The sequence below is a fragment of the Tamandua tetradactyla genome, chromosome 26 (assembly GCF_023851605.1).
Source record: "Tamandua tetradactyla isolate mTamTet1 chromosome 26, mTamTet1.pri, whole genome shotgun sequence".
Taxonomy (NCBI): domain Eukaryota; kingdom Metazoa; phylum Chordata; class Mammalia; order Pilosa; family Myrmecophagidae; genus Tamandua; species Tamandua tetradactyla.
Window position 1 is genome coordinate 21,355,620 of NC_135352.1, and position 23,875 is coordinate 21,379,494.

General features: G+C 33.6%; 1 protein-coding gene across 6 annotated transcripts in view; it reads left to right on the forward strand.

Moving 5' to 3' along the window:
• MICU3 (mitochondrial calcium uptake 3) overlaps positions 1–23,875 on the forward strand; it is a 126,063-nt gene that overhangs the window by 90,643 nt on the left and 11,545 nt on the right. For 3 of the 6 annotated variants that reach the window (XM_077144230.1, XM_077144227.1, XM_077144228.1), the window contains 6 exons: positions 1,545–1,640; positions 9,471–9,571; positions 10,292–10,463; positions 20,326–20,434; positions 21,877–22,040; positions 23,061–23,129. In XM_077144230.1, coding sequence (XP_077000345.1) covers positions 1,545–1,640; positions 9,471–9,571; positions 10,292–10,463; positions 20,326–20,434; positions 21,877–22,040; positions 23,061–23,129 — 711 coding nt within the window. Of the gene's footprint in view, positions 1–1,544; positions 1,641–9,470; positions 9,572–10,291; positions 10,464–18,990; positions 19,294–20,325; positions 20,435–21,876; positions 22,041–23,060; positions 23,130–23,875 lie in introns of those variants that run through there. The other 3 variants (XM_077144231.1, XM_077144229.1, XM_077144233.1) reach the window with 2 other exon arrangements.

Below are 23,875 nucleotides of genomic sequence, written 5' to 3' on the forward strand. Positions count from 1 at the left end.
GTTGATATCCACATCAATATAATTTGTTAAACTACCTTTATCTCTTAATAAGTTGTGGATATTTTTCTAATTTCATCAATTTGTGTTTATCTGTGTGTGTGTATGTGTACACCGGTGTGTATGATAGTGACTAGTGTTTGAAAATAAGGAAAAGGCAGGGCTTCACAAAGGAATCCATTCCTGTGACCCTCCTAATAGTGCCCAGTAAAACTTACTTTCCAGTTTTATGGGTCTAAACGATCTCTTTCTTTATCACATTACCCTTATAAGTTGCAATAAAAATGCATCCATGTTCAGAATATTTAGATAATATTTGTCAAGGAAACTTTGACAGTTGGAATCTTTTTAGGTTCTACCATTCATATAAAATGGATCAGTTCTGTAGGCAGCTCATTTTACTTAGTTAGCTGATAACTGATTAGCTAAAGCTTATTTATTTATTGAAGGGGGTATGAACAAATTCTCTATCATGTTGCTACATTTATACATAGGTACTTATTTAAGATAGACAAAGTGCCTAAGTATAAATCTGCTAAATAATACTTTATTATTAACAATTTATTAGGATTTTATTAAAATATGGGTAATGGACAGTGTTTCTGGCTAATCACAATGAACTACAATTTAGAAGATCTTTGAAATAATTCCTAGATGTAATGTAATTTTATTAGTGGCAGTGGACTTTTAAAGATTAAGGGAAAAAAAGCTCTCACATCATCAGCCACTCACTCTTACGTACACATCACATTAACCCAAAGAATACCAAATCTGAGAACCTGTGAAATCTTCCCTGATAAAACCAGACAAAAATGGTATTTAATTATTTTTGTTTATAGAGATCCAAGTTAGGCTTCCATTTCTACATTTTCATTTGAAGATTAGGCTGCACATCTTAATCTTATCTCCTTCAGACCAGCCAACCCTGAGATAGAAGTTAGAGTTCTATCCTTGTAACAAAGATTAGAAAGTACCTGATCCACTCACAATAGACACACCTACCACATCCCAGAGTGACTTTGGTTTGACTTAAACAAGTATATTTCAGATTAATTTAATCTTCATTTCTCTAAAATAAAGTTATGGTCATTTTGAATCTTTCATGCAGTGACTAACAAGATGTATGCTAGTCAACAGTAATTTATTTCTAAATTCAGCATAAGTTTTACAGTTACTATGAAATTACCAAAATCGTCAACAAATGAACTTACTTCATGTAAGTAGTTAATAAAATTTTTATTTCATACTTTCTTAGAGTTATGCTCCTTTCAGTATAAGGGCAGTGGGGGAGGGGGAGGGAGAATTTGATTCATTTTGACAAAGCCACATTGTACTTAGGAAGTAGTGGTTATATACCATTACACCTTTGAAAGTACCATGAATTTACCAGCAATGTAATATAATACTGTTGTGTGCAGCAGAAAACAGAAAAGGTAAGCTAATGTGCTTTCTTTTCAAGGTTGGTTAGAAGAGATTTAAAGTGTATAAATTATCATTCTTTGTGACTGTTCTTTAGATTTCACTTGTGCTTCTAAAAATTTCTGCAGGTACTTAAAACAGGTGGAGAGGAACTCGTCTCCAGAAGCTATTGGGATACACTGAGACGTAACACAAGCCAAGCACTCTTTTCAGACCTCGCAGAGGTATAATAAAACCTCAACCAGGTCCTTGTACTATTTGTCATTTTGTTAACTTTGTTTCATTTTAGAATCACAATGCTGAAACAAAAATGAATTTTATATTTTCCTTTTTTCTTTGGTAAAGCAATACTTGTTATAGAAACTATTTATTTGAATAAGTCATCTGTGATGGCACAGGTTGCAAGGGCACCTGTACCAGTCTATTTCTAGTCAACTTGTTTGTTGCATAAAACATGACTTTTAAACTTAATTAAAAGGAAATACTGTTTTTTTTTACTTAAGGATCACTTCGTAGAAATTAAAAAAAAAGCTTTTATAGTTCCACTGGATCATCTAATTTTGAAATTTGTAATGTTGCACAAAATGCTGAAATGTCTAACTTGGTAAGAGATATTTGACCAATTAGATTTATTGTGGATTTTTTTAAAATTTAATTTCCTAATATTAATAGTGAGAGGCTTACCAAGGCAGTGGTAGGGCAGGGGTATGAGAGGGGCTGTCCATCAAGGCAGGGAGGACTATTTTACCTTGCCGTTGATTAGTACCATCAGTGCATGATGGAAATGAAAAGCAGGCTGACCCTTTTCACTTTCACTGTTTTTGAATTCTAGACTGACATGCACCTTCCTACTGCACCCGTGTGTACTACTCCCACCAGACAGCCCTCGTCACACCATTTTTAGTAGGGAGTTAAATTTTTTTTCATTCAAAAGCTCTTGAATGTTTTCTCTTGAAGATCCTCACAAATCTGTAAAGTTTTGTTTTTTAAGCTTTTTTCATTCTGTAGTATTACATATATACAAAGCAAAGAAATAAAAAGCAATAGTTTTCAAAACAGTCTTCAAAAAGTAGTTACAGGACAGGTCCCAGAGTTTGTCATGGGCTACCATATGATCCTCTCATATTTTTCCTTCTAGCTGCTCCAGAATATAGGAGGCTAGAGGGCTTAAATACTTTTTTATCATCACAATCGACTTTTTCTCCTTTTTTTGTGAACAATAACATATATACAAAAAAGATGTAAATATCCAATTTTTTTGGACAGCATCACAATTAGTTGTAGAACGTAGTTCAGACTTTGACATGGGTTACAAGTTCACAATTTTAGGTTTTTACTTCTAACTGCTCCAAAATACTGGAGACTAAAAGAGATGTCAATTTAATGATTCAGCATTCATATTCATTTGTTAAGTCCTATCTTCTATGTATAATTCCACCATCACCTTTGATCTTTCCATACCTCTCATCAAGGTTGTTTGGCTATTTTTTAGTTTTAATAAAGGTAGAAACAAATGACCTTCATCTTGTGTCTGAACTAGAATTTGGACCCAGGCCTTCTGACTCCACAGTCCTATATACAGCCCACTACCCACAACCACTGGACCCTCATATTCCAGCATCTGCAGGGGCCAGGCAGAGACTTCAGGAATAAAACAGGGGGATGTAGTGTCTTCGGGTGTGAAGCAACCTTCATTGGCCTACCTTAAAAAAAAAAAAAAAGCAGCATGTGAAGATTTAACCAAATAGTTCCATTGGCTAGATATAGCCCTGGGGAAGGGATTCTTAATTTTAAAAGATGGGCTCTGATTTACAGATTAAACACTGCTTTATGTTTCCTATTAAGAATTTTATAGTTAAAATTAAGACCCTCATGAGAGATGATTATCTGTCTTACCACAAAGGACTTTTCAGTAGATAGATTTTTCATTGTCTTTTTTTCTTCAAAGGTGGCTTTTCATTTCTTTTTCTCAGCTTTGGGTTTGGCTTTTTAAAATTACCCCTAAATGCATCTAAAGAAGTAAACCGGAATCAGGTGTGACTTCTGTACAGCTTTGCTCACTTTACATCTCTAGACTAAAGCAAATGCTTGAAAATGTTCATTTTGTAACACATGCTTAATTTTTAATCCCAGAATAAATAAATGAAAAATTTTCACTGTCTAATCTGTCTGTGATATATAAATATGATTTAATTGTGCCCATAATTACCTTTTAAAATTACCTCTAAAAATATGAGCTATTTAAATATAAAGTAACAGTAGATATTTTATGGATTTTATAGATATTTTAGAAGTGCTTGATTTTATAATCATGTATGTAGGCACATAGTAGGGCTTCTAAATAAGAACAACGGGGGCCATTACCTCTTAGAGTCCCTCCAAGCCAACCGTAGCCTGGCTTCCAGGCTTCAAAGGAATAATCGTGTCACTGTCACCTCTCCTCATACTAGACTCTCCCCTACATTTAATTCTATCTAGAGCTGCTAGAAATTCTCACAATTAGATAAAATCTGCTATTATATTCATAACTTGAATTTAAATAGCAGGAGGTTTAATATCAGACCAGCCAGCTCTTACATACTCAGAAGATTTTATGATTTGTATAAGAGATTTTGAAAATGTTTATGATTCCATCAGAGATGTGCTGGAACCAGCTCTTTATTTTTATTTTTATTTATTTATTAAACATAACAACATACAAACACCAGCATTTTTACCATATGATCATTCCATTCTTGATATATAATCAATAACTCACAATATCATCACATAGTTGTATATTCATCATCATGATCGTTTCTTAGAACATTTGCATCAATTCAGAAAAAGCAATAAAAAGAAAACAAAAAAATTCATACATACCATACCTCTTACCCCTCCCTTTCATTGATCACTAGCATTTCAAACTAAATTTATTTTAACATTTGTTACCCCTATTATTTATATTTATTCCATATCTTTTACTCATCTATTGATAAGGTAGATAAAAGGAGCATCAGACACAAGGTTTTCACAATCATAGTCACATTGTGAAAGCTATATTATTATACAATCATCTTCAAGAAACATGGTTACTGGAACACAGCTCCACATTTTCAGGCAGTTCCCTCCAGCCTCTCCATTACATCTTGACTAACAAGGTGATATCTATTTAATATGCAAGAATAACATCCAGGATAACCTCTCAACTCTGTTTGGAATCTCTCAGCCATTGACACTTTATTTTGTCTCATTTTGCTCTTCCCCCTTTTGGTCGAGAAGGTTTTCTCAATCCCTTGATGCTGAGCCCCAGCTCATTCTAGGATTTCTGTCCCATGTTGCCAGGAAGGTTCACACCCCTGGGAGTCATGTCCCACGTAGAGAGTGGGAGGGCAGTGAGTTTGCTTGTCATGTTGGCTGAGAGAGAAAGGCCATATCTGAGCAACAGAAGAGGTTCTTTTGGGGGTGACTCTTAGGCCTAATTTTAAGTAGGCTTAACCTGTCCTTTGGGGGGTTAAGTTTCATGTGTACAAACCCCAAGATTGGGGGCTCAGCCTATTGCTTTGTTTGTCCTCACTACCTGTGAGAATATCAAGAATTTTCTTGATATTTCTACTTCTCACCATTCCCTCAAGGGGACTTTGCAAATACTTTTTTTATTCACTGTAGAACCAGCTTTTACATACTTGCAGAAGCCAATTCCACACTCAATATTCTGTGACATGGTAACTTGAAAGTGGCCATGATGGGAATATCATCAATACCATACCACAGAAATTGGCAAACACTAGAAAGCAGTCTTTTTTGTTTCTTTCAGAGAGCCAGTTTACCAGAATACCGTTACCTAAAATCAGTCCATACTTTGATCATTTGTAAGCTGCTAAATTAATTAATGAATTGACTCAAACATAATTGTGAAAGTAAATCTGATGTAGAGCAGAAAGAAGAGGAAAATAAAAAGAGGAAATGGAAACAAACTTCTATTGTGCTCCAAAGTAAAACAATTGTTTGGAGTTTCTGTTACTGTCCTTCTACGTTAGAGAGGATCATTGAGAATTACTCATAGTTAAATTACAACTAATTGTAATTCCTTATAGGTTACTTCTGATACCAGTGTAATATTGAATTGTTCATAGTATAAATATTTCAGGATTCAAATGGTTCAGAAAGAAGGCTTGATTTTGTATTTGTATTTATATTTCCAGTATATTTAAAATGTCATTATTGAGATCAAATCATCCTTTTTAAATATTATAGGTATATTAGAGATTACCTTTTTATTTTTTATTCCAGAGGAGTTTCTAACCCTCAATTTTTTCAAGTATCATAAGACCATGTTTTTAACCGAAAATTTGAATGTACCATAGTTAAAACCACTTCTAACCAAAATCATATTTAATAAATTCATAGTACAGGTTGATAAAGCCATCATGTAACTGTTGAATATAGTTTACCATTATAAAAAGTATTTTGAGTTCTGAAGATAAAACTTAAACTTTTTCTTATTTGCTTTTATCTCTGTTAATCCTTAATAAGTTTCAATATATTATTCAAAAACTTTGTTAGCCAATCAAGAGTTTGAAGATTCCTCCAACCCTTGGCTAGAGCTTGATAAGATTATCATTGCATTTTAATCAATAAAAATATGTAGAAAGAATATTTTATAACTTTATTTTAATAGTTCTGCATATCTGTATTTTATTCCTATGTGTTGATTTGTTTATTTCATTTTAGTGAGATCATTTAAACTACTTTTTAATCAAAGTTAGATAATGGCCTTTCATGTAACTGTCCCATGGGGTTCTTTTGTGACCCTATTTTTTCGCTTTGTTAGGAAAACACCTGAATTCATTTTATTTCAACAATAAGCGCAAGAATCAAAGGGATAAAGTCTCTATTTTTGTTTCAGCCCTTATGTGATTTAAGTTATATAACACTGTTAGGCTACCGAGGACACTGGTATAGTTTTCAGTGACTCCAAACAGTACTCCGATTCAATTAATGGGAAAAAAATAATGTTTTCGCCGTTTCCATTTTCTAATTTTTTTTTCCCTGATGTCAAACTGTTACTTATGCCTCTGTGGATCTGGATTATCTGGATGAGTGCAACCTAAATCTAATAAGGTTTTTATGATGAAAGACTGTAAGTGAAGATCTGCTGTGCTCAGTGGGCATGAGAAAAACGGGCTGAATGAGGTCATTATTTAAAAGCTGTATAAAACAAAGCCATCTACATTTCAGTGTATTATGTCTTAAGGTAAAGAACATCACAACACTGGGGGAAAACATTTGTAATTGTGTTATCTGAGTTCACTAACTTTTGGTTTCCCTGTAATCTCATTTTGAGGCTTTTTTTTTTTCAGATCTACAGAATATCTATGTGTAGTTTCAACAGTGAAAAAAATAGTGTTCCATATAAAAATCTTTTTTTTCATTGAACCTCAGTATTCTTTTCTAACTTGTCCAGTCCTTTTTCATCTTCTTGTAATATATTAATTTGGCAAAACTAAAACTGATACCTCACATTTATTGGGCATTTACAATATACTAGCCGCAGTGCTAAATGATTTACATTATGCTGTCTTTTAATCTTTACAACTGTTTAGGGCAGGCACTATTACTATTCCTGAGAGTAGTAATATCCTCCTGGGGTAAACTCCCCCAAGATTATATAGCTTTAAGGAGAAAGTTCAGGATTCAAAGCCAGGGATCTGACTCTTGAACTCACCATTTTATTTGTGAAAAAAGCAGCTATTCCTAAAACACCATCACCACCACCACCTCCTCCTTTTCTTATCCATTTCATCCCTTCTTTTTTCTCATTCCTCTTACTTCCAGAGGGGTACTCCTGTTCTTCATATTGCTTCTGATTAGCTAGAGCCTCCACCCTTATACTCCCTTTAGGCATGCCTTCTCAAATATTTACTCCCCCTTTAATTTAAGCTGGGCCATGGATAACAAACTGATTAACTTGATTAAGTTAAATCACATAAGAGTGTCAATAGTTAACATCAGATGTCAGTTTTTTCCCCATTTTTTATGACTATCAATGAGAACAGTTGTATGCTTTATTCATGTTCGTATTTTAATTTTATCATCAAAATTGTTCTTATAGATAGGATTATTCCCATTTTACAGAAAGAAGCTGAAGTTTAAAAAAAGTCAGTGAGCCAGGGTCTTCTGATTTTAAATCCTGTTCTCTTTCTGTTAGAGCAGTCTGCCTCCTCAACCTAAAGATAGTTTTACTTATGATATTAGGGTTTCTCTATCACTAATAAATTTATATTCGTTTACCCTCACATTTAGAACCCAGAAAGGCTGGCCCCACTACTGTTCCTCAACCCCCATTATAGGACTGCTCAAGAAGATATACTTAGAAGATAGTATGTGACGCCTGGCTGCCTGGCTGTATTATTTTTTCCCCTGCAGTCAGATCAAACTGTTGTCATAACTTCAAAGTTGGTCGTATATAGGGAACTTCTCAGGTATTCCAACTCCTGAGAGGACTTGGGACCACTCAGCAAACTAAACTAAGAAGCAGTAGTAGAGATCTTCTAAACCAGTTACAAGGAGTTTATATGCTAGAGATTGATTAGGAAAATTCAAACTAAAATACATAAATACAAATAAAATATTTAGATGTTTCCTTAAGAGTTTCAATTATTTTAGATAATTTGAATTATAGATACCCTACACCCTGGAGTTTTTAAGAGGCACATGAGTATAGTAGCAAGAACACAACTTCAGACAACTTCATGGATTAAAAGAGAACATATTGGTTGGAAAATGACCAATTAAAGGTGTAGTTTCTGTTACTCATGACCGATCATTAAAAGAGAAGAATAGTATTTGGCCTGGGAGAAAGGAAATAGATTCAGGAAAATAGTGATCTTTATGAAAGATTGAGAAGAGAACTTCAAAATCAAAGGAATATCAAAATTTAGTATGAAAGATTGCATAAGATAAGACTTTTTTGGCCGGTAACATAGAAGATGACTAATCCTTTGTAGGGAAGTATTTTTCCTGCGTTATATTTTCTATGGAATACTGTCAGGATGCTGACCAAGAAGTAATACATTCTGACTGTGTACCTTTAGATGGAAATGTATAGCTATTTTTCTATATAGAAAATGATAGTATTTTTTAAACTCTTATTTTTCTTATATTTCCCAGGATGACATTAACAGAGTTATAATCATTTGAATTTTATGATTTTTGTAACTGAGTTTATAAAATAAATTTGAGTTAACAGTCAAATGAAAAAGGGAGGGAGGAAAGGAAGAAAGGAAGGAGAAAAGAAAGGAAAAGAAAAGCTATATATACATTAAAGAAAATGGGAGATTTTCTAGGCCATTAAAACTTTGTGAGGACTAAAATCAAGCTATTTTAAGAACACACTTGGAACTTTGAGTGGAAAGAAAAATCCCCTGGAATTAATTTCTTATTCAAAAAGTTACTTAAGAAATTTCTTTGAAAAAAATTATAAGTGATGTTATTCCAAGTATTACTGTAGTTTCTTTTTCTAAAGAGTATCTTCTATTTAAAGTATCATAATTATGGGATAAAATAGGAAACTTTCTTGGTTAAAGGAAGTTGCTTTGTAAAGCTTGAGGTTATTCTTTTATCAGCCCCATAACATTAAACAATCTGAAGAATTTACCTCTTCTGAACGTTCTAAAAAATATATTTTCAGGTTGATTAGGAAAATCAAAGCTAAATTACTTAAATAATAAAAATAGAATATATTGATGGCTTCTAAAAGATTTCACCTATTTTATATTATTTAACAAAGAACTGTCCTACATGCATAATTTGAAGATGAAAACTTTTTAATATATAATCATTTTTACTTCTATATCTTTAAATATTTTTGAAGATAAAGATGTTTGATTCAAATTTTAAGCTTATTTTAACTGTAATTGTATTTTTAATATAACCTTATGCTTTTCATTCTAATGTTCATATATTTACATTCTTAATGTTTATTTGTTGATAATAAAATTCTTTGAGGGTTATTAGGTATCCCTATTCTGTTCATTTTATTGCAGCTAACTTTTTACTTGTGATTTTTTAAGCGTGCTGATGACCTCACAAGTTTAGTAGCAGATACTACACTTCTTGTACACTTTTTTGGAAAGAAAGGAAAAGCTGAGCTCAACTTTGAAGATTTTTATAGGTGAGCCTTAACTTTTATATATATATTTTTAATGTTTATATATTTTTTGAAAAGTGTTAGATGTTAAAGTTGGAAGAAATTTTAAAAATCATCCAGGGCAGTGACTAGTACAGTGACCTCTTTGCTGCTCTCATCTTAACTACTTTAATTATCCACTCGCTCAATAACAAATATCTACTTCCATCCTACCTACATACCAGTAGTTATGTTATAAATTATAATAGGACATCACTGAACAATTAAAAAATGTTTGGATATCTGGACTGATTATCTCTTAGTTATTCAGAATAAAGTATATTGCCCATTCCTTTGTCTTAATAAGCCACATTAACAATTACAAGCACATATATAGTATTTACTATATAGTGTTTGCTATATTGTTTTAGACACTATACATCAACTCCTTTAAGTCTCATCTCTACTCTGAGGCTTTTTTTTTTTGGCATGGGCAGGCACTTAAAGGTACTTTTATTATTCCCATTTTACAGATGAGGAAACCAAACCTCTGAGAGCCTAAATAAACTGCCCCAGGTACCATTGTCATTAAGTGGTAAATCCTTTCAACATTTACCTTTTCTTTCCCATAAACAGAGAGGAATTTTATGAAGCTTTCTGGTATCACAATTGATTAAATTATTTCCAAATATCTTTCTAGAATAATGAACATTTGATCATTTTCTGTTCATCTTATTCATTCTTTATTCTATTTTTTTGTCATAGATTCATGGATAACCTCCAGACAGAAGTTCTAGAAATTGAATTCCTTTCCTACTCTAATGGAATGAATACCATCAGTGAAGAAGATTTTGCTCATATTCTTTTACGATATACAAACGTGGAGAACATGTCAGTGTTTTTGGAAAATGTGCGTTATAGTATATCTGAAGAAAAGGTATCTAATCCCCATATTTATTTTGCTAGAATTATTATTATTGTACAATTTTGCATCTAAAAAGTCCTTTTGTTAATCCTTTTGCTCCTCTGGATTTATAGATAATGAAGATATATATATCATTCTTTTTCCTCTGTGTCTTAAGTGTTTTGGCTAACCTTTTTAAAAGCAGTTAACTAAAAATTCTTGCTAGGTATCCATATTTTTCTGAGGTATGCTGAAAACCCGTAAAGCTATTAGCAGTTGTTTTATTCAAATTAAGAATATCATTGCTTCAAAAGAATTCTGCCAAGCCACACACTTTGACTACTACATAAACATCACTTCTATAAAACGGTTTATATTGACATCATTTTAGTCACACTGTATTCATTTCTATAATACCCTTAATAAAGGGTCATTTAAAGATAGCCCTTGATGAGTGAGTGATCTTATCAGCAGTTAGAGTGAGGTTTTCAAAGAATTTGGATGGCATGAATGCTTAAGAACCTGGGGCAACTGATTGTCTATTTGTTTAGTAACAAATGTGTTGTCAGCAATTCTGAGCAGTTGCATTATCTAGTGGTATTTGAATGCATCATTGCAACCAAATAGAACTGGTGATACAAGTACCTTTTCAAGCATGGGATGTTTTGGATATATTGCCTTCTATTTGTGTTTATAGAAGGATCAGGTTAATCTATCCTAGGAAAAACTTGCAAATAGTTTGACTTTGTTTGGAATGGATACACTGTGACAGTGCTAACAATTCTCTAGGTTCTCTAAAGAATGAGAAAAAAAGGACTTGACACATTTGGCCATTAGATTACATTACCTCTTAATCAGGGGCCTTTTATATGTTTTGCATGTTTAACTGGATTTTTCCAATTCATAGGTAGGTCTCTAAAAACAAATATTGGGAATTGTATTATAAAAACAAATCTTGGGAATTATACTCCTTTATCATGTTATTAGAATATTAAGGGCCTTTAAAAATCTGCATTTTTTTCTTCTATTAAATGGAAACTTACAAAAATCTGTGGCTCCCAGGTGAAGGATTTACCAGAACTCTTCATATTTGTTTTGCAACTATTTTTTGCATTTAAAATTATTTTGAAACTTTAAAAAAAATTAAGTTAAATTCTACTCCTGAAAACTTCTGACTGAAAGAAGTATCTTAAGCTCTACAAATGATTACAGTAGAAAAGGAAAATTTGGCAAGTGACCAGTATTGACTACAAGTTTACTCTGTATTGGACTTTTTGTTCCTGCGTTACCTCATCAAATTCTCATAGTATCTTTCCATATTGGCACCTTTGTTCTAGAAAGAGGGAAGTTGAACTTCTCAGGTACTTGCCGAAGGATTCAAACACTAAGCCAATGATAATCTACCATATTTTACTTTTTTCTCTTTCCCTTCCTCCCAACTCTCATTTCCTTCCCTCCAAAAGAATAGTAACTACTACTATTTGAATAGCACATTATATTTCTACAACACTTTCATATTCATTCATTCATTTTATCCAACAGATATTTATTAAGCACTTACTATTTACTAGGCCCTCTTCTAGCCACTGGGGATAACAGCGCAAGATAAGCAAAATCCTTCTCTCCTGGAGGTATATCTTAGTGGGGAGACAAAATAAACAAGTTAAAAAATAAATAAATAAATTATATACTTTATAGTGATAAAGACTACAAGGGGGACTAAGAGTCATGGCAGCCTGAAAAGAAGATGGATGGTCAGAGAAGGCTTTTTTTTTTTTTTTTTTTTTTTTACCTATACCCACCACCTAGATTCTACCACTGATCTTTTATTATACCTGCTTTATCACATCTCTCCATCAGTGCATCTTATTTTTTATGCATCTATGTGTTTAACCAGAATTTAACATGTTTAGCTTCTGCTTTTTTTTCTTCTTTAATCCAGTACCCTTGTTTCTTTAGAGAAGTCTTAAGAGAGAGTTTTTGAGGAAAGACCATGAAGGATGAGCTATGCAAAGATCTAGATGAAGACTAACAGAGGGAACAACAAAGGCCAAAGGCCTGGAAAAGGAAAATCTTAGTATATTTGAGAAAATGAGAAAAGGGGAAAGTAAGTGAATGGGAAAAAAGTAGGAGATGAGGAGCAAAGGCATAGATATGGGTGAGGTCTCACAGGACCCTGTTGTCCAAGATAAAGACTTTAGATTTTCTTCTAGTAATGACTCTCAGCATCCACTATGGGGCTTACCCTTTAAAGCAGGGGCTGTCCCAAGTCCTGGTTTTGTAAACGATGCTTTATTGGAACACAGCCACACTCATTCATTTACATATTGTCTGTGGTTGCTTTTGCATCACGATAGAATTGAATTGTTGCTACAGAGACCATATAGCCTGCAAAATGAAAATATTTACTCTGGTTCTTTATTGGAAAGGTTTCAACTCTGCTTTAGAGCATTGAAGTGACGTTCATTTATTCAATAAATATTTATTCAATGGATATTTATTGAATGTCTACTATGACACTATAAGCACATAGTCATGGGTCAGATATGACCTGATCCATGTTTCAAAAGATCACCTAGGCTGCTATCTAGAAAACAGGCTTTGTTGGCCTGGCTTTGAAATAGAGACAAATTTGAATATTGTTATAGCACTCTAGGCAAGAGATGAGCATGGCTTGTACCAGGGTGAAAGAGGGAAAGGTGGTCAGATACTGGATCATTTAAAAAGTAGAGGTGATAGAATTTATTGATGGATTAGATTTCAGTGTGAAGTAGAAAAAAATCATGAAGGACTCCTAGAGTTTTGTCCTGAGCCACAAGGTAAAATAATGATGTCATTTACTGGGCTAAGCAAGATTATGGGATTGTGGCTAGGAAATGAAGAGTTGTATTTTGCCTGAGCTGAGTTTGAGATTGCTGCTCTATTTCTAATGGATGTTATGAAGCAGGGAGTTGGATATGTGAATCTAGCATTCAGAAGTGCAATCAGGACTACTTTTAGTAGTCACTAGTGTATAGACTTTCAATTTGTGTTTCCAGCTTAAACTTTTCCCCTCAAATTCCAGACTTCCCCCTTGAATTCCAAACTTTTACATCTAACCACCCATTCAGCATCTGCGCTTGGATATCCAATAAACACCTCAGGCTTAGTGGTTCCAAAAGAAACTACAGATTGCTCCACACAACAGTTGCTCCACATAACATCTTCTCTGTTTCAGTTAATGGAGACTCCATTCTTCTAGTTGCTCTGGTCAAAATTTTAGACACCTTACTTTCACACTCTACATGCAGTCCTTCAGCAAATCTTACTGATTCTATTTCTATCAGAATTTAACCACTTCTTCCTCCCTCCAGTGCTGCAACGAAGTTACCATTCTCTTGCCTGGATTATTGCAGTTGCCTCCTAAATCATCTCTCTGCTTCCAGCTTTGCCTTCCTATAACCTATTCTCCATTTAGTAATTATAGAAATGCTTTACACATAATCTAACTCAACCCGTCTGGATAGCTCATTTGAACAATTGAAACACAGGGAGCCCAGAATAAGAATGAGGGCCTTTAATCCTGTATAGCTTACTGTAATACCAGGATACATTCTAGAATATATTAAGCAGATAATAAAAAAATATTGGCAAAGTCCCTTGAGGGATGGGGGAAAAAATATGGAACTATAAACTTTACCATCAGGGAATCCCCTGATGCTTTGTCAAACATTAGGGATACCCAAACCAATAGGCCAAGCCCTTGCTCTTGAGGCTTACTCTTAGGAAGTTTATATAGGTAGTGGAGAAACTTGGCCTACCTATAGGTATATCTGAGAGTTACTTCTGGAGGACCTCTTTTGTTGCTCAGATGTGGCCTCACACTCTCTAAGCCCAACTCTGTAGTGAAATAATCGCCCTCTCCCCTACATGGGGCATAACATGCAGGAGTGAAAGTCTCCCTGGTGACATGGGAGATGACTCCCAGGGATGAGGTACCTTTGAGATCAACAATTCCATCCTGACCAAAAGGGGGAAAAGAAGTGTAACTAGTAAAGTATCAGTGGCTGAGAGTGTTCAAATAGAGTTGAGAGGCTATTCTGGAGGGCACTGTTATGCAAGCTTCAGTTAGACATTGCTGCCTATCATAACTTGCCAAATTCCCTCCAAAACCATTCTAGCCAATCCTAAATAACACCTAGGGCAATATATAAGGTTCTACAAAAGTTTCACGCACTAGGTTAACTTTCCAGAAACGTACAACCTCCAGATGGGTCCCTGGGCCAGATAAATCCTGAAACCTAGAGGGCCCAGCCTCTCCAGAACATCAGCTAGTTCCATCTTATTATGGACAGCCCCATCCAACATGAAAAAGTTAGAATGGCCATAGCCTAAATACCCGTAAAGAGAGGTATAGAAAGATCAAAGCTGATGGTGGAGTTATTCAGAAAAAGTAGGGTTTAACAAACGAATATAATTGCTAAATCATTAAATTGATATTTCTTTTAGTCTCCAGTGTCTTAGAGTAGCTAGAAGTAAAGACCTAAAGTTGTGAAATTATAACCTATACCAAACTCTGAAATCTGTTCTACAACTAATTGTGCTGCTGTGCTTTGAAATTTATTGCTTTTTTGTATATATGTTATTTTTCACAAAAAAGAAAAAAAATGTCAATTCTGATGATAAAAAGTATCTCTTTTAGCCTCTTACATTCTAGAGCAGCTAGCTAGAAGTAAAAATCTGAGATGATGGTATTATAGCCCATGACAAATTCTGGGATCTCTCCTGTTATGACTTGTTGAAGAGTGCTTTGAAAACTATTGCTTTTTCTTTCTTTGCTTTGTGTATATGTTATATTATACAATTTTAAAAAGTTTAAAAAATGCTTCATACAATTATTCAGATCATATCATGGTAACTCCCCATTTTTCTCAAGACCTACAAGGCCTACACAATCTGCAACCTCGTTAGATCTCTGATGTCATTTCCTACAATTCTACTCTTTTCTCACTCTACTATTTCTCAAATACCAGTTAAGCTTCTTCTCTGGGCTTTTGCATATATTCTTTACTCAGCCCAGAATACTCTTCCCATGGCTATCCATATGGTTCACTATGTCCTTTCTCATAGTGTATATATGTGTGTGTGTGTGTATACACAGACACACACACACACATAGTAGGCAAACCCTATCCAATCTAATATATAAATAATTTGTTCTATAAATATATAAACTATTTATAAATAATCACATTATAAAAATAATGTGACATATAACCTATTATGTAAATAATAAGCTGTTATATAAATTATAACCCTCTCCCCTGGCATTCCCTGCGTTTTCTTAACTTAATCCATTTATTATCACCTTCTAACATATCGTATAGTTTGCTTTATTTTCTTGTTTATATTCTGTCTTCCCCAACTAGACTGTAAGCTCTAGGAGGGTTGGTAGTTTTGTCTTTCTTATTCACACGTAAGTCCGTATCACCTAGAATGTCTGTTGAATGAATGGATAGATAATATTTTAAGATATGAGCCTTAAAGCTTTTCTATATTTATGAGTTTTACTTACAAATATATTTACTCATTTATGAACACATGTACAGGATTATTCATTACAGTGTTGTTTGTAATAGCAAAAGTCACTGGTTAAATAAATTATGATATATCTATATAATGTAATACCACGTGGCTGAGAAAAAGCCCAAGAAAGTTTTTTTTGCCTTAATGGAATGATGTCCAAGAACATCTCCAGGGTCTTCATTGAAAAGAGCATAGTTTTTAACCATGTGTGTGGTATACTACCATTTGTTCAAAAAAGTAGCCTAAGCAAACACTGTAAAGATCCACAGAATTGAAAGTATTGGTTCCTTCAAAGGGGGAACTACATGGCTAAGGGAAAAGGTGGAGGGAAGGAGACACTGTCCACACAATCATTTTATGCCTTTTGAATTTTAAACATGTGAATATATTGCCATGTAGGATAAATTTGGTAAAAAAAAAATGGCCACGAGACTAGGTGAATTTAGGAAAGAATATAGATAGACAATAGAAAGGGATGGGAAGGAGGCTTCTGTTTTTTTTTTTATAATAACCACGAGATACACAAATTAACCATGAAAGTAGCATGTATTATCCTTATTCAGCTTTGAGGAAACTGATATTTAAAAAGATTTAAGTGACTTACCTTAAGTCAAACAACTGGTAAATTTCAGAGTTTGGTTTTTCTGCTAGTTCCAAAATGTACATTTCCCGCAACCTTTTGAAAGGGTGTTTATATCTAAATGTTGTTTTATAGTTGCCTTTTAGATCTGTTACCTATATAACTTGAACATATAAATAGTGACATTTAATTTGGGGGGGTCAGCATGAATTTTGTGTTGAGAACAAATATAGTTTATAAATTTGAGGCCCTCATAAGACTATGTTTTCTGAAGGTTGTTTTTATTTAGATGAGAGTGTGTTGTGTTGATTTATTCTTTGGATTTTCCCCTCAGTCTTTTCCTCCTTCCAGTCCTTTTTCAGTTGTTCTAGGTTTATGCCAGAGGTAATAAGTGCACACATTGATATCCTTTATTTGGCAGCTACTGTGATTGCTTATAAACCAAGCACATTATATTTGCCAATACTTGTGTAATTAGATTAACAGTTTAATATCCAAAGCATTTTCTGGCTTGTCTTTTCATTGAATTATATCTCTTTAAGTATCTCAGTTTTGTGTCTTGCCACAATACAAATCAAAAGCCCCTCTTCATGCATGTGCATATCCTGAATGACATTTCAGTAAGTACATGCATTTTTTCATTGTGGTAAAATACGCATAGCATAATATTTACCATTTTAACCATTGAAAGTGTATAGTTCCATAGCATTGAATACATTCACAATATTGTACAACCATCTCTGTCTGTAGTTCCAGAGCTTTTCATCACCCCAAATGGAAACATATCCATTAAGTAGTCATTCTGGATTCTCCAGTTCCTTCTCACTGGCAACCCTAATCTCTATGGTTTCTCTGTGGATTTGTCTATTCTGGTTATTTCATATAAATAGAATCATACAATATATGACCTATGGTGTCTGGCTTATTGCACTTGGCATGGTATTTCAAGGTTCATCCATGGTGTCGCATTTATTAATAGTTCATTCCTTCTGATGGCTGAATAATATCCCATTGTCTAGATATACAACAAATTGGTAATCCATGTATCTGTTGATGGACAGCTGGGTTGTTTCCATCTTTTGGCCATTGTGAAAGTAACTGCTGTGAAATTCATGCTCAAGTTCTTGTTTGAACACTTTTTTTTCATTTCTTTGAGAGGAATTGCTGGATCATAGGGTAATTCTGGTTTAACTTATCAAGAAAACACCAAATTGTTTTCCACAGTTCTGTACATCAACAGAATATAAAATGCTTCACCATTTTACATTCATACCAGCAAAGTATGACGGTTCCAATTTCTTCACATCCTTACCAACATTTGCTGTTTTCCATTTTTTTAATAATGGCATCCTTGTAACTGTGAAAGTATCTCATCATGGTGTTGATTTGCGTTTCCTTGATGGCTGATGACATTGAACGTCTTTTTGCGTATTTCTTGCCCATTTGTATATCTTCTTTGGTGAAATTACATTCAAATCCCTTGCCTATTTTAATTGGTTTGTTTGTCTTCTTGTTATTGAATTGTAAGGGTTCTTTATATATTCTGAATACTAGACCCTTAACAAATATATGATTTGCAAATTTTTTTTCCCATTCTGTGGGTTGCCCTTTACTCTCTTAATAATGTCTCTTGATGCACACAGGTTTGATGGATCCCAATTTATCTATTATTCCTTTTGATGCTTGTGCTTTTGGTGTCATATTTAAGAAAGCATTGCCAAAGCGAAGTCATGAAGACTTGCCCCGATGTTTTCTTCTAAATGTTTCATGGTATAAGCTCCTCAGTTTAGGTTTTTGATCCATTTTGTGTTCATTTTGTATATGGTGTGAGTAAAGGTCCAACTTCATTCTTTTGCATGTGGATATCCTGGTGTCCCAACACAGTTTGTTGAAGAATGGTCCCAGGACCCTTATTGAAAACCATTTGCTCATGGATGGATGGGCTTATTTCAGGACTCTCCGTACATATATTTTTGATGCTTTAAATTTTTCAATTATTACCATTTTATATTGGTGATCATGTAAGATACTTTTTACCCCACTTCTGATAGTTAGGACACATTCCATTTGATTACCAGTAGTTCATTACAGTACCTTACTTCTGTCCCATCCACGTACTGCCTGTCCCTTCATTGCTTTGAGAATGATTGTTTAAATTATTTCCATCAAAATGAATCTCCTATATCTTATTTTATAATTTAATATTTCCAAACACATAAAGTTTAATATACACAAAAGAATAATTACATGGTTCTGAATTTAACCTGTCTTCCAAACAAATCTACAGATTCAGATGTTAACACTGTCTTCTATCATTCTTTGATTTGTTTCTTCATTTCACGCTCCCAAATAGTATTGACATTTTTGTTTACTTTTTGCTTAAAAACCTCCCATCCTGTTTTTTGCTTTTGCCAGCAGTAACCTGCCACTCTGAGACAGAGACTGTTATTGTGGTAATTGGTAATTTGCATAAATTGGTACAGAACCAGAGCCATGCCCAGTTTCCTTGGCAACAGACTCTCCACATCAAGACAAACCCCTTCTGGCTCATTCTCCCTAACTGATTCAAAGAGCCCTCTGAATAACAGGGAGGTGGAATGAGGTCAGAAAGCAGGATCCATGGTTGGAGAGACCATAAATGAATATAAGGAAAAAGAATGTGAAAATGTAAAAAGAAAAGAAAGGACAGGAAGATTCTTACGTTGCAAGTTGAAAAAGGTTTGTAATTGAACTGCACATAATGTATGCTAAAAATTGGGTGTTTTGATAATAAATCCTTTAGTCGGTATTTGGCTTATATGACAGGAAGACTTCTCTGGTTCTTTACCTCGCTTTCTAATGCTGCCTTGTTAGTTTCACTTCCTCTTTTACCCCCATATTAAGGTTAGAATTTGTCAAGCCTAAGCTCTGGTCCTCTGTTCTTTTCTCTGTGTGGTTTCTCTCTTAATTACTTTAATTTTGCTGAAGAGAACAAATTAAATGCAGCTCTTCATGTCCAAATTTGTATTATCTGAAATACATTGTATTTATTTCAAATAACTCGTCCTGTTTAATTGTTGTAATAGCACTTGTAATAATTGCAAATTATGTACACGACATTCCAGAAGAGGCCACGCTGACTACCAGTCCTTTCCCTGATCCCACACCAGCCCTGTGTGGGCTGCACACAGAGCTGTATGCAGTCTCCATACTTCTTCCTGCTGTCCTGGCATCAATATCAGTGTCATTGCAGGGACCAGGAAAAATATATTACAGTTGGGACTTATTCAACATTTTTATTTTGTATTGTCACTGAGTTAATGATCTAGTGCTGATCATTTGAGTACATGTGCAAGGGAAACAGTTATTTTAAGGTTTTTATCCCCCACAGTTTGTTTTAAGAAACCATCATATTTACTTTCAGGATTAAAAATCCAAATCTGATAGAGTGTTGGATTTGAAATTGAAAGTTTTGAATTCGTTTCTGTTGTAGCCTATTTTGAAACTTTGTGCTGATATGACAGTATTTTCGAAATATTCCAGCTATTCCTGCTAATGGCGACACCACCACCCAGTGAAAATAAATCTGAGTGAATTTTACATTCCATCTGGAGAAAGAAAGTTTCAAAATATGCCCTGGAAATGTTTATTTTTAAGATATATTGTAGACGTTTAATCTGTTTACTTCTATTATGTGTAGATACTTAATTTTAATACATTTTGTAATACTAAACATATGTATATATAAACACATATGTTTTCTCAATATAGGGCATCACGTTTGATGAATTCAGGTCATTTTTCCAGTTTTTGAACAACCTAGAAGACTTTGCAATAGCCCTGAATATGTATAACTTTGCAAGTCGTTCTATAGGGCAAGGTAAGTAATACTCTTTTAAAAATTAACAGCTACAAAATAATCCTACAGTGTTTTCAGGAACTTTGGCTACAAATTAATTAGATATGCCATATTAGCCATCAACTTCCCTAAAAGTCTAGTGTATCTTTTCAGTGGGAACTCAGTTCTGATACTTAAAAGAAAACTAAACAAAGTTTAGAGAAATATGCTAAATTTTTATATGAATGTTTTATGCCCTTCATTCGTATTATGGGGAAAAGCTAACAACATTTATGAAAGTTCAAAAAGGGAGAAATCTCCTGCACTCTTGGTATCACTGAGGAATATTTGTCTACCTAGAGAAGAGCCCACTGGCTGTGTCCCAGATGTTCTCACAGGATGATGTTTGCTATCTCATTGGTTTTACCTACAATCCCTGCTAACTCGGAAACCTGAATTTTGTCAGCAGAGCCACCTCTTAGCAATGGACTTGGAGTTTTGAGAATGATGTATAAAACTGAATATCTGTTTTGCTTACTTGACAAAGAGAAATGCTATTGTCCTAGAATTTAGAATGATGTTATCCTCAGGACCAGCTCATTCTTTCCCCATAGGTGAACTAGCAAGCCCAATAATTATCAGAAGATTGATGGGTATGGAATCAGAATGAAGAGAGCTGATGATTCATCCATCTCATAATGATGTGGTGCTAGAAACTTGAGTCATGTTAGCCATTACCCTCTGTACCATCTCCACATGAGGGATGACCTTGTCTATGTGGACAGCGTTTGGATAGTCAAAATAACATTTGCATTAGTGATGGTCCTAGGCTAGCCTTTACTACCACAATAAACCTATTAGTCAACTCTTTAAAAAAAAAGATCAACATCTGCTTACCTGTTTCAGAATGGAAAGCTGCTGTTACTTTGTGAAACTGAGGAAGGAAAAGAAAAACCAATTGTGTTGCTCTTCCAAATACTAGGAATATATTTATCTTTTTCTCAAGAGTCTCAAAGGGGACTCTTGCAGTAGTAACCTAAGTGATAGTCTTGCCTCTAACCACTTCCTTTTCCAATGTTTCCTAGACAACTCTCAGAATAATCTTTCTAAAACATAGATTAACCTCTCTAAAGCATACCTGCATTGGAAAGCTTTTCATTTTCCCATTTGCTTTTTGAAAAGTGTACAGGTTTCTCACCTTGAGATCCCTTGTGAGGATCTTTTCTGGTTCCTATATGTTGTCTTATGCCCTCCTGTCTCCCTCCTTTGTCACTCATGCCGTCTCATCTGCCATTACTCCCATCACTACATCTATGCTTTGGGGCTCAGTGCAAATACAAAAACCACAGCCTTTCATGGTCATATAGCCCTTCTCTCCCCTCTCCCAACTTCACAACTTTTTTATAATGTTTCTAATAATTCATATATAATATAAAGATAATGTTAATGGTTTACTCTTTTCTTTTTATGTGACATTTATCTAGATGAATTTAAGCGTGCTGTCTATGTAGCTACTGGTCTCAAACTTTCTCCACATTTAGTGAACACTGTCTTCAAGATTTTTGACATTGACAAAGATGATCAATTAAGTTATAAAGAATTTATTGGAATTATGAAGGATAGACTCCATAGAGGATTCCGGGTAAATGTAAATTTTCAAGTCTATTGATGTTCTTTTTAAAATCAGAAAAAAAATATCCAATTTATATAAATTTTTACAAATATAAATGTGAAATTTTAATGCATATGCCTTACCTTCAGAAAAGACTTGAGGGGATAAAAGATGATGCTTTTTAAAATGTAAAATCAGTTCCACTTTTAATAATTTCTTTTCATGTTCAGTTAGTTTAATGTTTCATCCATTTTATGAGAAAAAAATGTTGCCAAATATCTTTTAAAAACTCAGTCTATATATTGGCTTTTCAGGCTTGGCAGTATATAAAGAAATACCTGTTTATCATTTTATTTGACACAGATTTCCAAGAGGCAACTTGAAGCTCTTAAGTAAATGTATACTCAATACTTTCCGTATGAAGAATAAATAAAAAGTATTGTTCTGTTAGTTGAATTTTTCTTCTGTTGATATAACACAAAATAATGACTATAATTTCAGTGACTTGTTTTCTAAGAAACAGGTTTTAAAGAATGAAATTATAGAATTAATCAATGAATGTTTATGTATCTAGCACATCTGTGGATGTGCCACAAATGGAGAAAGAAAATAATTTTTTAAATTAAGATGAACAGTTAGAATAGTCAGTCTTCCCTCTTTGGAAAGAATAGCCCTAGATATTACATAATTAGAAAGAGAAAAGTTTACATATTCAAAAATCAATATTCATCTTAGACTATGTTTTTAAAAGTTTTTAATGACCTTTTTAAATCCAAGCTGTCTTGACAAAGATGCTGTATACTTAACTGCCACCTAGTGGTTAATTGTTATCATATTAGATGGTTCCATAAAAACCTGAAAGGACATACTTTGAAAAGCATTTATTTTTCCTCAAACATTTTAGAATAGCAAGATCAAATTAAAATATAAATTATGCTATAAACCTCTGCCACTTTATTGTGCTTAGATGGTAATATGTTTTTATTTATTTATTGCATATCTATGGTGCTCATACATTTATTTACACTTGCACAATTTTGATCTTCTATTTCATAGGGTTATAAAACAGTTCAAAAGTATCCCACTTTCAAGTCCTGTCTGAAAAAGGAACTTCATAGCAGATAAGTATGTAAGCTTCTCTATTTTTGTAAATATGATGGTTGAGTTACAATTTGGGAGGGATCATAATTTATCTTTCTATTATAAATTTCAGAAAATAGGTAAAATAGAATTAGAACTTTTGATTCTTAAAAAAGGCATGATTTCATCTTAAACCATCAATTAGTCTTTAAAAATTGTGGTTTGCCTCTGTTAAGATATGATCTTAAAATGGACTGGAATAAATACTTATTTGAATGAAATTCTCATTTGAGTGTCTTGATCTTTAAAAAAAGTTTTTGTTTAAACTGCAAATTTTTTGCCTAAGCAGATACAATATAATGAATCCAAATTGTATTGTAATAATCTAGGACCATTAGCACCTAAGGAATATTAGTTACTATATTTTTTTAGAATCATGATTCCAAACATCTACTGCAACAATAGCAGCTAATGTTTTTATAGTTATTATTAGATGCCTGGCACTATACTAAGATTCTTCCATATGGAGTATCTAATTTAATCCTCATAGATAGATATCCCATTTAGCAGCAGAGAGAATGGAGGCTTAATAAATAATTTGCCCAAGGTCACAGGACTAGTAAGTGTCAAATAGGATTTGGGCCTCATTCTGTCTGATGGGAAAACCCATGTTACTATTTACTACACTATCACCATAAAACAATGGGTGAGGAAGATATCATAGATTTGTTAGATTGGTATTGATTCAAAGAAATATCTCAAACTTATTCCTAATCTCCAAAATGAGAGGG